Source organism: Gadus morhua, chromosome 2 (genome assembly GCF_902167405.1).
Source record: "Gadus morhua chromosome 2, gadMor3.0, whole genome shotgun sequence".
Taxonomy (NCBI): Eukaryota; Metazoa; Chordata; class Actinopteri; order Gadiformes; family Gadidae; genus Gadus; species Gadus morhua.
In genome coordinates, this window is record NC_044049.1 from 204,563 (window position 1) to 216,914 (window position 12,352).

At 50.5% G+C, this 12,352-nt stretch overlaps 3 protein-coding genes across 4 annotated transcripts; all 3 read left to right on the forward strand.

The window, feature by feature from the left end:
- The first annotated feature begins 1,736 nt into the window (after window positions 1-1,736).
- On the forward strand, window positions 1,737-4,905 carry ppp1r27a (protein phosphatase 1, regulatory subunit 27a). The gene is made up of 3 exons (XM_030338292.1): window positions 1,737-2,732; window positions 3,644-3,794; window positions 4,166-4,905. Exons 1-3 carry the CDS (start codon window positions 2,192-2,194, stop codon window positions 4,284-4,286), a joined length of 813 nt encoding a protein of 270 aa, XP_030194152.1. The 5' UTR covers window positions 1,737-2,191; the 3' UTR covers window positions 4,287-4,905.
- Window positions 4,906-5,186: 281 nt separating this feature from the next.
- On the forward strand, window positions 5,187-8,549 carry mcrip1 (MAPK regulated corepressor interacting protein 1). Of its 2 annotated transcripts, none has more exons than XM_030338326.1 (5): window positions 5,187-5,310; window positions 5,840-5,929; window positions 6,618-6,736; window positions 7,615-7,719; window positions 7,803-8,549. In XM_030338326.1, exons 2-5 carry the CDS (start codon window positions 5,922-5,924, stop codon window positions 7,865-7,867), a joined length of 297 nt encoding a protein of 98 aa, XP_030194186.1. In that variant the 5' UTR covers window positions 5,187-5,310; window positions 5,840-5,921; the 3' UTR covers window positions 7,868-8,549. The 2 variants fall into 2 exon arrangements, with proteins under 2 accessions (XP_030194186.1, XP_030194195.1); XM_030338335.1 differs by having other exon boundaries at window positions 5,200-5,310; window positions 6,633-6,736.
- Window positions 8,550-9,022: 473 nt separating this feature from the next.
- Window positions 9,023-12,061, forward strand: alyref (Aly/REF export factor). The gene is made up of 6 exons (XM_030338282.1): window positions 9,023-9,374; window positions 10,794-10,931; window positions 11,046-11,193; window positions 11,278-11,347; window positions 11,437-11,653; window positions 11,740-12,061. The coding sequence occupies exons 1-6, from the start codon at window positions 9,141-9,143 to the stop codon at window positions 11,752-11,754; spliced, it is 822 nt and encodes a 273-aa protein (XP_030194142.1). The 5' UTR covers window positions 9,023-9,140; the 3' UTR covers window positions 11,755-12,061.
- Window positions 12,062-12,352: the final 291 nt, after the last annotated feature.

Sequence of the window (12,352 nt, forward strand, 5' to 3'; positions counted from 1 at the left end):
GTGGCACTGTGAACGATGTTGTGTTGAGAAGAGGAGGCTGAAGCCCAGACCAATCACAGTACACCTCACTCTGGATCAGAGCGTCGAAAAAAATGCCTGACGAAACGTGTTTGGTACTTGAAGGCCTCTGTGTTTCCACTAGAAGTGTCCAGTGAGCCGGTTTGGCTCCTTGCTTGTTTGTCTCAGTGCCATCTCTGTAGAATCAGTAGGCTGCTCTGCTGTGCAGGATGTTGGCACCGGGAGCGTCCTGGTTTGTGTTTGTAGTCCTAATAGACCGATCCTCATGTGTACTAGGCCGCAGTATGGAGTACTAGGGTGCAGAACGAGTTTATGAAACGTTAACGTGTCAAACAACCCATTGTCGCTGAAGCGTCTCCGTGCTGTGATGAACAGGGGCCGTGTCCCTTGGGAGTGGGGGGATGAACAGCCTTCCCAGGGTCGGGGGCACGCGGCGACCAGGCCCCTCAAACATCAACACGGCTCAAAGTCGGCGCAAGACTCGCCCAGAAGTCATCTAGCGAGGGCGTGAGGTTCCTCGCGGCGGCCAAAGCAGATTGTTGATAAGTGTCCGGTTTTCATTTCCTCATGTACTCTGGCTGGCTGAGTCTTTCAAATGCCCCAGAACTCATTGGAAGGCTCGGGGGGGCCGGCTATAATCAGCCCGGCCAATCTTAGACCTCCGGGGGACAGCTGGTGACACAGGCTCAATGCCGCAGCGCACACAACACAACAGAAGGTGTGTTGGTCCGCTTTTAGGGATTTCAAATATCAGCTCTCTCAGGTTTTATGGTGGAGTTGGGGAAAGAGGTAACGCGACCGCATCACATGTTGCTTTGCTTTCATATCGTCTGGTCATGATGTTTGGTCATGATGTCTGATCGTCATGTTTGTTCATGTTTCTGGAGAGTGGTTGGGACTGAATTCCCAGAATCTGGACTGGTGCACGTCAGAATCCCAGCATTGTAAAAAGGCTCCTTTTCTGAACATGTGACTATTGGAGGCATCTGCACAGAGAGGCTAAATTTAGCTTCTTTGATTTATGTCTTTATGACCTAGCTGTTGGGCAAGACAGCAGTCCCACGGACAACGTCCTGCTGGACAGACGGACACACCGGTCCTGGCGTCCCAAACATAGAGCCCACGTAGTCCACGCGTGACTACAGGGCGGTGAAGGTAATAAATACCAGAGCGGCCACGCCAGAGGTCAGCGCTACAGGGAGTGGGCATCAACGACCACAACAAGATGTAGGCGAGACTAAAGCGGTTCTGATCAGGTAGAAAACGGCCAGTCAGACCGACAGCCGAAACACATGAATGAAAAAACACAAAAGCAATTGCTGTTCCAATGTCGGTTTACCAAATAATTACTGAATGGATCTTGTACAGATCGGGATGCCTTACAAACACAAAAACACACACACATATACATATCTATATACCAACAGACCACTTTTATCTGGATGTCAGAGCCGGCCATCTTGGGCCTGTTTCAGGAGTAGCCATCAGAGCAGCGCCCTGTGGTCCGCATGTCTCCTGATTGTGCACAGCCCCACACGGCATGTTACCTACAGCTGTTTGGAGGTTTACCGCGCCTCAGACCCGTCTCAGAAGCCTTATGGGGGCAGTTGTCAACGGGTTTTACGGGCCAAGGGATGGGGGGGGTGGGGGGATGGGGTCGTGGTGGTCTCTGCAGGAGGCATGTGACCACATGGGGAGAGGGCTTGGACACCAGCCACTAGCTTCTAAGCTGATGTCACTCGATCTTGCGCTCCGAAATAGCCGGACAGAGGGTATATAGGACCCCCAGCACCGCCGGCCCCCCTAGACGAGACACAGCCCCACTCTGGATAACACCCCCACGGCGCGTACACACAGGGCCACAGGGAGACGGCCCCCAGGACAACAGCAAGGGCACCAGAGGGGAGACTCGGAGACCGGGTGGTCCGCACGGGACCCCCTCTAGCAAGGGTCCGGCCGCCGCCGAGGGGGAGGAGCCTCTCTGCACGCCGATACCAGCAACAGGAAGGGATTAGAGAAGACGACAGATTGGGACTGGATCACAGGACGGACGGACCGAGGATTTCCTTTCTTCCTGTGTTGTGGTTGGATTCTGCTCTCTGATTGGAGGAGAGCAGCGTGGCCTCTAACCCGGGTCACTAAGGAGGGACAGGGGCCGCCCCCGCCCGCAGACATGAAGTACAGCTACCCCCTTCCCGGGACGTACTCCCGCAGCGCGCAGTACACCCCCACCCAGTACACCACCTCAAAGTACACCCCCACCCAGTACACCACCTCAAAGTACACACCAACGCAGTACACCACCTCAAAGTACACACCAGCGCAGTACACCACCTCAAAGTACACGCCCTCGCTCTACACGCCCTCGGTCACCTCCACCACCAGGTACACGCCCACCGCCACCTACGGCTCCTCCCACTGCAGCCCCTCGTCGCACTACGCGCCGTCCTACAAGTCGGCGGCGGCGGCGGCGTACGTCCCGTCGTACACTCGGGGCTCGCGGGGCGCGACCACGCGGCGCTCCAAGGCGCAGGACGCCCCCCCGCCACCCGCCGCCGCCCCCGCGCCCGCGGCCCCCCTGGCCCCGCCCCCGCGCGCCGTGCACTTCCCCAACGACATCATCTTCCAGGACCTGGTGCGGCGCGGCGACATGGAGCAGATCGGGAGGTTCATGAGGGCGCGGAAGGTGCGCCTCGACACGCTGTTCCACTCAGGTGAGCAGGCCCTCTGATTGGCTCTGTGGTCGCTGAACGCAGCTCCTGGTTGGCTCACAACGGGCCGCTAAGAGTATTAGAACAATAAGCTGTAATAGAACGCAAGCGGCCGATGACAGCCAATAATAATCAGAGACTAGCTTGGGTCCCCCGGCGGGGTAAGAAAAGCCCACGGACACTTGATCTGACAGTGTGTGTGTGTGTGTGTGTGTGTGTATTGTGTATTGTGTATTGTGTATGTGTATGTGTATGTGTGTGTGTGTGTGTGTGTGTGTGTGTGTGTGTGTGTGTGTGTGTGTGTCCAGGCATGACTATTGCAATGCGCTCTTCACTGGCCTCCCCAAAAAGTCAATCAGGCGGCTGTAATTAATTCAAAATGCTGGTTCCAGAATTTAACAAAAAATGAGAACCCATCTCACCAATCCTCCGGTCTTTGCATTGGCTTCCAGTACAATTCAGAATCTAGTTTAAAGTTCTCCTCATCCTCTTTAAGACACTCAATGGCCTGGGGCCAAAATACATCTCAGATATGCTAATCTATTACCAACCTACAGCTGGCTGCCTGGGGTCAGGTCTAGGGAGGGTGAAATGGCATTTAGTCATTATGCTGTCCACTGCTGGAACCAACTACCAACAGGAATTAAATCTGCCCCTACTGTAACTTCTTTTAAAAAGAAATTAAAAAAACATTTATTTTCTGTTGCTTTCCATTGATCCTGTCTTTGTTTTGTTGTTACTTGAATAATTATATCTATTTTTTATTTGTTCATTTTTTTTTTTTTTTAAAGCACTTTGAATAACCACCGTGTCTGATACAGTGCTGTACAAATACAATACTGTGTGTGTGTGTGTGTGTGTGTGTGTGTGTGTGTGTGTGTGTGTGTGTGTGTGTGTGTGTGTGTGTGCGCCAGGCATGGCCCCGCTCCATGAGGCGGTTCTGACCGGTAACCTGGAGGTGGTGAAGGAGCTGGTTCGCTACGGCGCCGACGTCCACCAGAGGGACGAGGACGGCTGGACGCCGCTGCACATGGCGTGCAGCGACGGCTTCCCCCTCATCGCCAGGTCTGCACCCCCCCAGAACCCCCACATGACCGCCGCTGGGCCGCACAGACACAGGGCCAGACCGCCAGAGCTGTGGGGTCCCGTCCTTAAAGCTGGACCCTAAACTAACCCTATCTTTTAGACGGGGCCAGATGACGCCACAAACTGATCAAACTAGTTGAACTCACCTCTGACTCACTAGAGCACTTTGAGCATCTTTTACCCTGAGAAATGTACTAAAGGTAAGGTCAATCTAAGGTCATACTTAAGGTACAGTTTGTGTTCAGGGCTCTGCTTCAGACTGCTTCCTTCACTCGGTCACAGCGTCAGACACATCCGTCTTAATACCAGCTGGACCGCTGCCTGGCTAACAGTCTCTGTCTCCCCTCCAGCTTCCTGCTGTCGGCGGGGGGCAGCCGGGAGGCCCAGAACAACAACGGGGAGAAGCCTGCCGACCTCATCGACCCCGACTACAAGGAGCTGGCCCAGCTGTTTGAGACCGGCTGTGTGTGACTCCCGACCGGCCCAGAGCCGCCGCTGGAGGAACATAAAGACATTGTCCCTGCAGAGAGAGCGTCAGACTTTGAACCGCGCTCTGCGTACACCTGGGTGGAAGCGGGCGGCTTCACACCGTTGACAGATTTAAGATTTGTAAAGCCTTTCCTTTTCTGCTTTTTTTTGGTTGTATTTTTTCTTCCAGGGTTGTTGCTTTACAGGCATTTATTTTTTTACGAAGCAGAAGATTATACATATTCTCTCTGATCTGTTGCCAATGCCTACCAAGACGTTTCAGGTACTCAACTATGCCCCCCCCGCCCCTCCAAGTCTGTGTAGAAGGCTCTTGCATTGGGCAGAATGTGTCCTTTTGTCCGTGTTATGTCTCCTTACTGCTGGGCAGAGAGGTATAGCAGACTAGTAGCAATGCACTCGGAACACTTTGACTACAGCCTGCCTTCCCCCTGGGCATTATACTGCCATTGTGCTTTTTTGTCTTTTCACTACAATTGTTGTTGTGTTATATATATGAGGCATATACATTCATGATAAAGTCAGTAATGAAAGTCTTATATATTGATGTTCAATAATTATTTTTGTACATGTTTTCATAAATAAAGACATATTTTATGAATAATTGTATTTCCTTGTGCTTCATTCTGAGGGCCTATACTTTGGAAATCAATTTACCCCAAACAAGTTCACGGCTAGCAATATTTTTTAAATTGTAACTTTTTGGAGAAACGTACCTTCTCCAAAACGTACCAACACTCATTGACTAGGAAGTTCAACACTTAATAAAATGTACATAGGCTTTAGTTACATTAAGCTCTATCAAATATAATAAACTTTTGAATGTGAGCCTCGATTTTAAAGAAAGGCAGTGTTTAATTGAGTTAATTGGACCTGCGGCTCCAGGGTTCATCAGGTTCTTCCACTTCCGCTCGTTTACCCGGAAACACTCGGTTGGCCTTGGCAACGTCTAGCTGGCCTCACTCCACTGTGAAGCATAAAGACAGCGAAGGGAAATATCAAAGAAAAGGTGGGTGCACTGTCCTAAAATAAGAGATGTTTCGCAGTCAATAATGAAACGTTAAGCTTTAGGTCCCCGTCTCCGGGAGGATCTAAAACCAGTTGCACCAGCTAGAGGAGGAACCAGTGAGAGGATGAACCAGTGAGAGGAGATGGTAACAGAGCAGCTCGTCGCGGCTAACTAGCCAGGGGCTAAAGCTAGCGATGCTACACGGGCGATTAGCATCGATATGACACTCGTCCCGGCGGGATACACACGTTAACCGGGGATTACTCTCTTCTGATGGGGACTGGGAGGCTAACTGGTTCGGTTCTGGCCGTCAGCCGCCCGGCTAGCCAGGCTGTGTTCGCGTGATGCTAATGATGCTAAAGTTAGCTCAAACGTAAACAATGGCCCGTGTTGGGACTGACAGCCGGTGCCTTCAGCTTCAGGGCAACGGTCACTACCGCACAGCCGATGGGCGTGGTGAACAGGAGACGTGACTCAGGGTTTATACTGGGAGCCCTGCTGACGGTGCATCGTGTTTACCTCCCTGTAGATTAAAAGAAGGATTGGATTCGTGTTCTCCAACCCTCTCATCACCCTCAGAGGAGCGACGAGCGGTGCAGACTGCAACCAGAATGACAAGGTACCTCCGACGGGCTGATCTCTGCTCACTCCTCAACCGGCTGTTATTATTCCAGGTTTATCACCGCACCAAAGGCGATCCGTTTTGAAATTATTACTCGTATTTTAATGAGGAATTTGACAACAACAACAACAACAACAACAACAACATAGAATCAGAGTGGTGTTTTCTAATTGCGAGGTCACAGATAATTCAGCCACCGCCCACAAAGTGTGCAGTGCTCCCTGAACACATGGACATCCCAGCAATCAATCAACCTTTTATCTTATGGGCCCCAGCACAATGCAATCGTAATCCACCCAGATAAGAACAGGTAAACAAGGAAAACAAGGCTTCATTTGGCATCGCACCTCTTGCTACGGCTGTCATGAGTGTAGTGGTGGACCGTGTGCTTCCCTTTGTGGCCACAATTGAACCATTTATATCTCCTACCCACTTCTCATCCATCAAACAGAATGAGGACAAGGTTAGGATGAGGATAGAGAAGAGGTAGGACTAGTTAGGACGAGGACAGAGAAGAGTTAGCATGAGGGGGAACTGGACGCTGTCCACGTGAATGTGTGGCGCACAGATCCGTAAGAGCTGTGCGGTACTTCAAGTTGGCTTGAGGCTCTTTCAAAGCATCATATATCGCGGATTAAAATGTACTCAGTGTTTACTACTTGTCGCTTTTCTGAAATGTCTAAAGCTCATCTGCTCCAAGGATGGTGAACAGTTACAAGAGGACGTCCAGTCCCCGGTCGCCCACAAACACCGGGGACCTCTTCACCCCCGCTCACGAGGAGAACGTGCGCTTCATCCATGACAGTGAGTCCGGCTGCATAGTGATACTTCTACCCGAACGCCTTCTTATCATGGCCATGCTGTAGGCAATAAGGCTGTATCCTCATACATCCTCATTTTATACAGCTGTGATATTGCCATGATAAAAAAAAAGGTGTCAATGCTGTATATTCCTCATGTCTTATGTTGCTCTATATTCCTTATGTCTTATATTGCTCTATATTCCTCATGTCTTATGTTGCTCTATATTCCTTATGTCTTATATTGCTCTATATTCCTCATGCCTTATATTGCTCTATATTCCTCATGTCTTATATTGCTCTATATTCCTCATGTCTTATATTGCTCTATATTCCTCATGTCTTATATTGCTCTATATTCCTCATGTCTTATATTGCTGTATATTCCTTATGTCTTATATTGCTCTATATTCCTCATGTCTTATATTGCTCTATATTCCTCATGTCTTATATTGCTGTATATTCCTCATGTCTTATATTGCTCTATATTCCTCATGTCTTATATTGTAAATATCGCCCACCTCCATATGTCCTTGGTGGAGGTGTTAGAGGCGGGTTTAAGATGATGTGTTTTGCATGACTATGAGCTGTAGGAGAGGCTGTATGGTCTTGTGTAGTTCTTGGCCATTGAAACTAGACGTGACTAAATGGGGACACGATCACAGTAAGTGGTTTCTAGGTCTAGGGCATTATTTAAATATTCCCAGTAGTTGATGGGCATTGTGTTGCCTTTACCTTCCCTAATCTCGTCACTCCGGGGCCCTTAGTCTGATGAGGACCTCGTCAACATGAGCTGCGTCTAGTCTCAGGGAACAGTTTTCTTTGTGAGGGGTGATCTTTTTGTAAGTTGTGTAACCGTTGTGTATCTTGCCCTGCTCCCAGCCTGGCAGTGTGTACTCCGAGACATCAGGTCAACACAGAACAGCGAACGGAACGAGCGCGGACCACAGGAGTATGTGGAGAAGAACCCCAACCCTAACCTCCATTGTAAGTGATCCAGGTGATTGTGTTCCTTGGGACTGCTTCCAGACAGAGGATGCTTAACAATGCTTCCTCCTTGTGCCTTTCAGCTTTCACACCAGTGGACCTGAGTGACCTCAAGAAACGCAACACACAAGACGCCAAGAAGTCCTAGTCTCCCACCGCTGCGCCTCCAACTTTTTTATTTAGTTTCTCCTCAACCTTTTATCTTTGGGAACTTTTGGCTCTCAGTCCTCCATCAGCCAGCACATTGGCCCTCATCGCTGAACCCCGCCCGCCGGTCACCCGTCCCTTTGCTCTCTCTTCCTCTCTTTCTCTCCCTCTGCCCTTTTCTGAAAATCCTTATGAGGGCTTGGTTACAAAAAACGTAAAAAACAGAACATTTCCAGTTTCATAATCAGTTCTCTTCATGTCATTGAAGGTTAAGATTCTTCGTATACATACATTTTTTTAACCAATGGAACTGATGCAGAACATCAGACGAGGGGGCGGCTGATGCCAGGAGCAGACTGTTCTCAACCAGGAGAGGAGTCTCTCACCGATACAAACCTGTTTCTGTACCAACCCGACCGGGGCGACGGGCCAAGGACTGACTTCTATTTTTTGATCTTGAAAGTTTATTAGAGTAATTTTAGAAGTATTGGAATGGTCTTATTTTGAAAGCCAAATGCTATGTAGAATGCCAACGTGTGTTTCTTTTTCTTTTTTTAAATAAAGATTCCTGTAAAAGGAAGTCTCTTAAAACGGATTTAAAGTAGAGATCTCCTCCAATATGCTGTCCTAAATTGACTTCCCAGCATTGGAAACATGTTGAATAAAATACTTTTACAATATTCCTCCCCTTTTCTAATTGCATAGTAATGCACACAAACGTTTCACAAGTGATGCTTAGATTAGATTAGATACAATTGTTTTAATCCCCATAGGAGATTTTTAACGTTGCAACAGCCCAGCAGCAGTGGAAAAACACAGGATACAAAATATACAAAACAAATACAAAGTACTAATGCAAACAAATAAAGTGGCTAACAGAAATGCAATGTAAACAAAGAGAAAGTGCCTATACACAGAATACTTTCTTACCAAACCAAATTCGTGAAGATTTTTCACGATAGCTAAATATTATTTGAGTGCATCATGGAATTTCTTCACAAGTTTGACTTTGTGAGACATTCCGTACTCTAATGAAAGCCCTGTTTACAAATAGAATTGCATGAAAGAATAGTATTTAGTGGGCGGGGAAATTGACGTACTCAAGCCTACGTACGATGCGCATGCGCCCCAGCCCCTATATTGTGTTAGCTCCGTGCATCTTTCACACACGCTCACACAGTGAAGGTGAGTCGTTGATCAACGACACGGAGCAGGCACCGCCAGGGTTACATTTTTTCCTCCGTTAAATAGTTAAGTAGTAATTAAAAGGCACCATGGCCGATAAGATGGATATGTCACTCGATGACATTATCAAACAGAACAGGCAGCAGAGAGGCGGAGGTCGCGGCGGAGGAGGCCGCGGCAGGGGAGCCTCCGGCCGGGGCGGCGGAGCTCCGCGTCTCGGGGGCGCAGGAGGCGGAGGATTTGCAGGCAGAGGCGCATCCGGCCCCATGAGAGGCCGACAGAACCTCAACCGAGGCCGAGGAAGACCGACTCCTTACAACAGGGTATGAGAAAGTGAACGGAATGAGCAGAAAACGAGAATCCCTGGCGAGCTGAACCCACCAGGGTGACGTCCTAATCTCCAGCGGGCCTACTAGCTCCTCCAGCGGGCCGACAGGGCCCTCTGGCCTGCCTGCTAGCTCCCTTAGCCGGCCTGCTAGTCCTGTGTCAGGCCTAGCCGCCGAGTTCTCCCTAGGAAGGGGATTCGGTGTAAATGTCGGTTATTCGTTAATGGAGGTTGTGTGCATAGTCTGTCCTATACCTACTATGTGTAGCGACGTCTCTGGAGGAGTCGCAGCGGTCGGCGGCGATCCGCCACCCGGCAAGCTGCGGAGGTGGAGCGGCTGTTAATCTGCGAGGCCTCGGCGGCGCCATTTTGAATTCAGCATCTTCAATCCTTCACACCTTAGTTGATAAGTAGTTCCCGTGGTTCCTGGTCGATTGGTGGAAGGGGTGAGAAGGGATGCCAGAGCCTCGACCCTTTCACCGACCCATGAAGATTTTTGGAGCAGGGTTCGACCCAGCGGCCTGCGGGAGTCCGCGGCCTTTGTCTGGGAGTGGCCGGCGGGTCGCACTACGCGGCCGATCCTTCAGTGGTTCTCTACAGGTTTGCCTTGTATGTGGCTGGAGCAGTGGACTGTTAACTCCCCACCGGTTTATTTTATAAGGCCCTTATCCACAGTAAATCTGAATTGTAGTTTGGTCCAACAGAGACCAATTCAAAATGGCGTGGTCTCAAAATGGACGTCCCGATAACCGCCATTGATAGGAGTCCCGGTGGGCCTAGAGGTTAATGTACGCATGGACACCGTTTGTCGAAGCCGAAGCCTACGTGGCTCTTAAAGGACTGTTGTGAGAACGAGGAGCATCGAGTCACCCCAGAGGAGCCCTTCTTCCCAGAACGACACTGAGGATAAGTCCCTCGAGATGGCCGTGAGGAGGGTCTTTGGTGGAGGCGCTGATGGCAAGATACCAGTGGGCATGTCGGGGTCTAGTGCGGGTGGGGGTATGGTGGGCTGTGGGGTAGGGCTTTGCTGGGAAATGTATTGGCCTGTTGAACTGGTTTCAATTAACATGCATTAGCTATGTTGTGTTCCATAAAAAAAATACTGCTAGCGTTAATCGTTGTTGTACATTTTTAGCAATGTGTACTTGCTAAAAAAAAAAGAAGTGACAAGTGTCAGGCCTTTTTTATTTTCCTTTTTTATTTTTTGTATTGTAATTTTCGTTAGTTCGTAGGGATAACTTGCATGTAAAGACTGGGGGTGGGGGGAAGGGAACCATGGGGCGGGCCTTAGCGGGCAACAGCTGATCCCTGGTCCTGTTGGACGCGAGCACCCGCTCCCCCCACACCAGCCGCGGACTCTGACTGACAGAGCCAGGGGATCGCAGTCAGCAGGTGCGTTGTCTTTCATCTGTTGCAGCCCAAGCAGATGCCCGACAAATGGCAGCACGACATGTTCAACAACGGCTTCAACGGCAACGCGGGCGCCGGCGTGGAGACCGGAGGCAAGCTGCTGGTCTCCAACCTGGACTTTGGCGTCTCTGATGCCGACATTCAGGTACGGTTTGTCTTTAATACTCGTTTATCGTGATGTTATTCCGTTCTGATGCGTCTGTTACCCCCGACTGGGCTGTTGGTCTGCGGTGCTGATGGTTCTGGTTCCCCGTTGCAGGAGCTGTTCGCTGAGTTCGGGACGCTGAAGAAGGCGGCGGTTCACTACGACCGCTCGGGGAGGAGTCTGGGCACCGCAGACGTCCACTTCGAGAGGAGGGCCGACGCCCTGAAGGCCATGAAGCAGTACAACGGCGTGCCCCTGGACGGTACGCGCTGCGACGGTCCACGCCCGATGAGTGGTCTCTCAGTGTGTCCCCTGTTCGCGTCTGACCGTTGATGTTTGTGCGCAGGGCGGCCGATGAACATCCAGCTCGTCACGTCACAGATCGACACGCAGCAGAGACGGCCCCCCATGCAGGGGTAGGTGGACGCATCGACGCGTCTCCATGACGACGGTACGGCCCCGGTGTCTCGTCGGCAGAGGCTAACTCTTCCTTTCTGTGGGTCAGGCTGAACAGAGGCGGCGCCGGCGGCGGCGGCATGAACAGGAACCGGGTCGGGGCGTTCGCCGGAGGCATGCAGCCGCGGGGTCGTGGGGGTCGCGGGGCAGGAGGACCCCGGGGTAAAGGTCGCGGCGCCGGTGCTGGAGGTCGCGGCGGCGGCGCCAGCAAACAGCAGCTCTCTGCCGAGGAGTTGGACGCCCAGTTAGACGCCTACAACGCCCGGGTACGTCCGCACACGCCCCGCGCTGTTGTGCTGTGAGGGAGGTGGATTGAGGCCGTGTTGACCGTGTTCCTCTCTCTCCTCTCCAGATGGACACCAGCTAAGAAGGCCCCGGCCCCTCGTCATCTGCCCCCCCCCCCCCACTCGTACTGCACAGATGTTGTGATGTGCAGAATGTTATACACTTGTTCTCATGTGCAGGATGTCTTGCACTTGGTTATGTGAAATTTGTGTACCAATTATTTTAAATCCTCTGAAGTGTTTTTTACCAATTTATGCCGCTTTTCTTTTTTTTAATTTTTTTTGAAGAAAACTTGGTTTGACTGTAGGTTGTTGCGTCGGCCTTTTTCCTGTTGGCTGATCCTTGTCCTTGTACATGACTTTAATAAACCTGCAGTATATAACCAGCCACATGATGCCTTGGAATGTTTGAATTGTATTTAATGGGCAAAGATATATAAGGTTTAAAGATGGAGACAACTTGAACCAGCAACATTATCCAAGATGTTAATGGGTTAAAAATGCTGCTCAAAATGGTATTGCTATAATATAAATGTATATAGCGCTTATGTGCGTGTGGTAGGGTGAATCGTAATCCGGTTTCGATTGTTGGACGAATTCCATCTGTTAACCGCAGGGTTTGTGTGCACAGCCTGAACCAAACTCGTTCTGCAGTACGGCAGTAGAACCACTAGATAGCGA

What these genes read in the sequence shown, in the direction of transcription:
- alyref (XM_030338282.1), top strand. Translation starts at nt 9,141, where the DNA reads ATGGCCGATAAGATGGATATGTCACTCGATGACATTATCAAACAGAAC. An exon ending in TCTCTGATGCCGACATTCAG is followed by an intron (nt 10,932 to 11,045) that starts GTACGGTTTGTC and finishes TCCCCGTTGCAG; the next exon opens with GAGCTGTTCGCTGAGTTCGG. An exon ending in AGACGGCCCCCCATGCAGGG is followed by an intron (nt 11,348 to 11,436) that starts GTAGGTGGACGC and finishes TCTGTGGGTCAG; the next exon opens with GCTGAACAGAGGCGGCGCCG.
- mcrip1 (XM_030338326.1), top strand. An exon ending in CGTGCGCTTCATCCATGACA is followed by an intron (nt 6,737 to 7,614) that starts GTGAGTCCGGCT and finishes CCCTGCTCCCAG; the next exon opens with CCTGGCAGTGTGTACTCCGA. An exon ending in CCCCAACCCTAACCTCCATT is followed by an intron (nt 7,720 to 7,802) that starts GTAAGTGATCCA and finishes TGTGCCTTTCAG; the next exon opens with CTTTCACACCAGTGGACCTG.
- ppp1r27a (XM_030338292.1), top strand. Translation starts at nt 2,192, where the DNA reads ATGAAGTACAGCTACCCCCTTCCCGGGACGTACTCCCGCAGCGCGCAG. An exon ending in CGACACGCTGTTCCACTCAG is followed by an intron (nt 2,733 to 3,643) that starts GTGAGCAGGCCC and finishes TGTGTGCGCCAG; the next exon opens with GCATGGCCCCGCTCCATGAG. An exon ending in GGCTTCCCCCTCATCGCCAG is followed by an intron (nt 3,795 to 4,165) that starts GTCTGCACCCCC and finishes TCTCCCCTCCAG; the next exon opens with CTTCCTGCTGTCGGCGGGGG.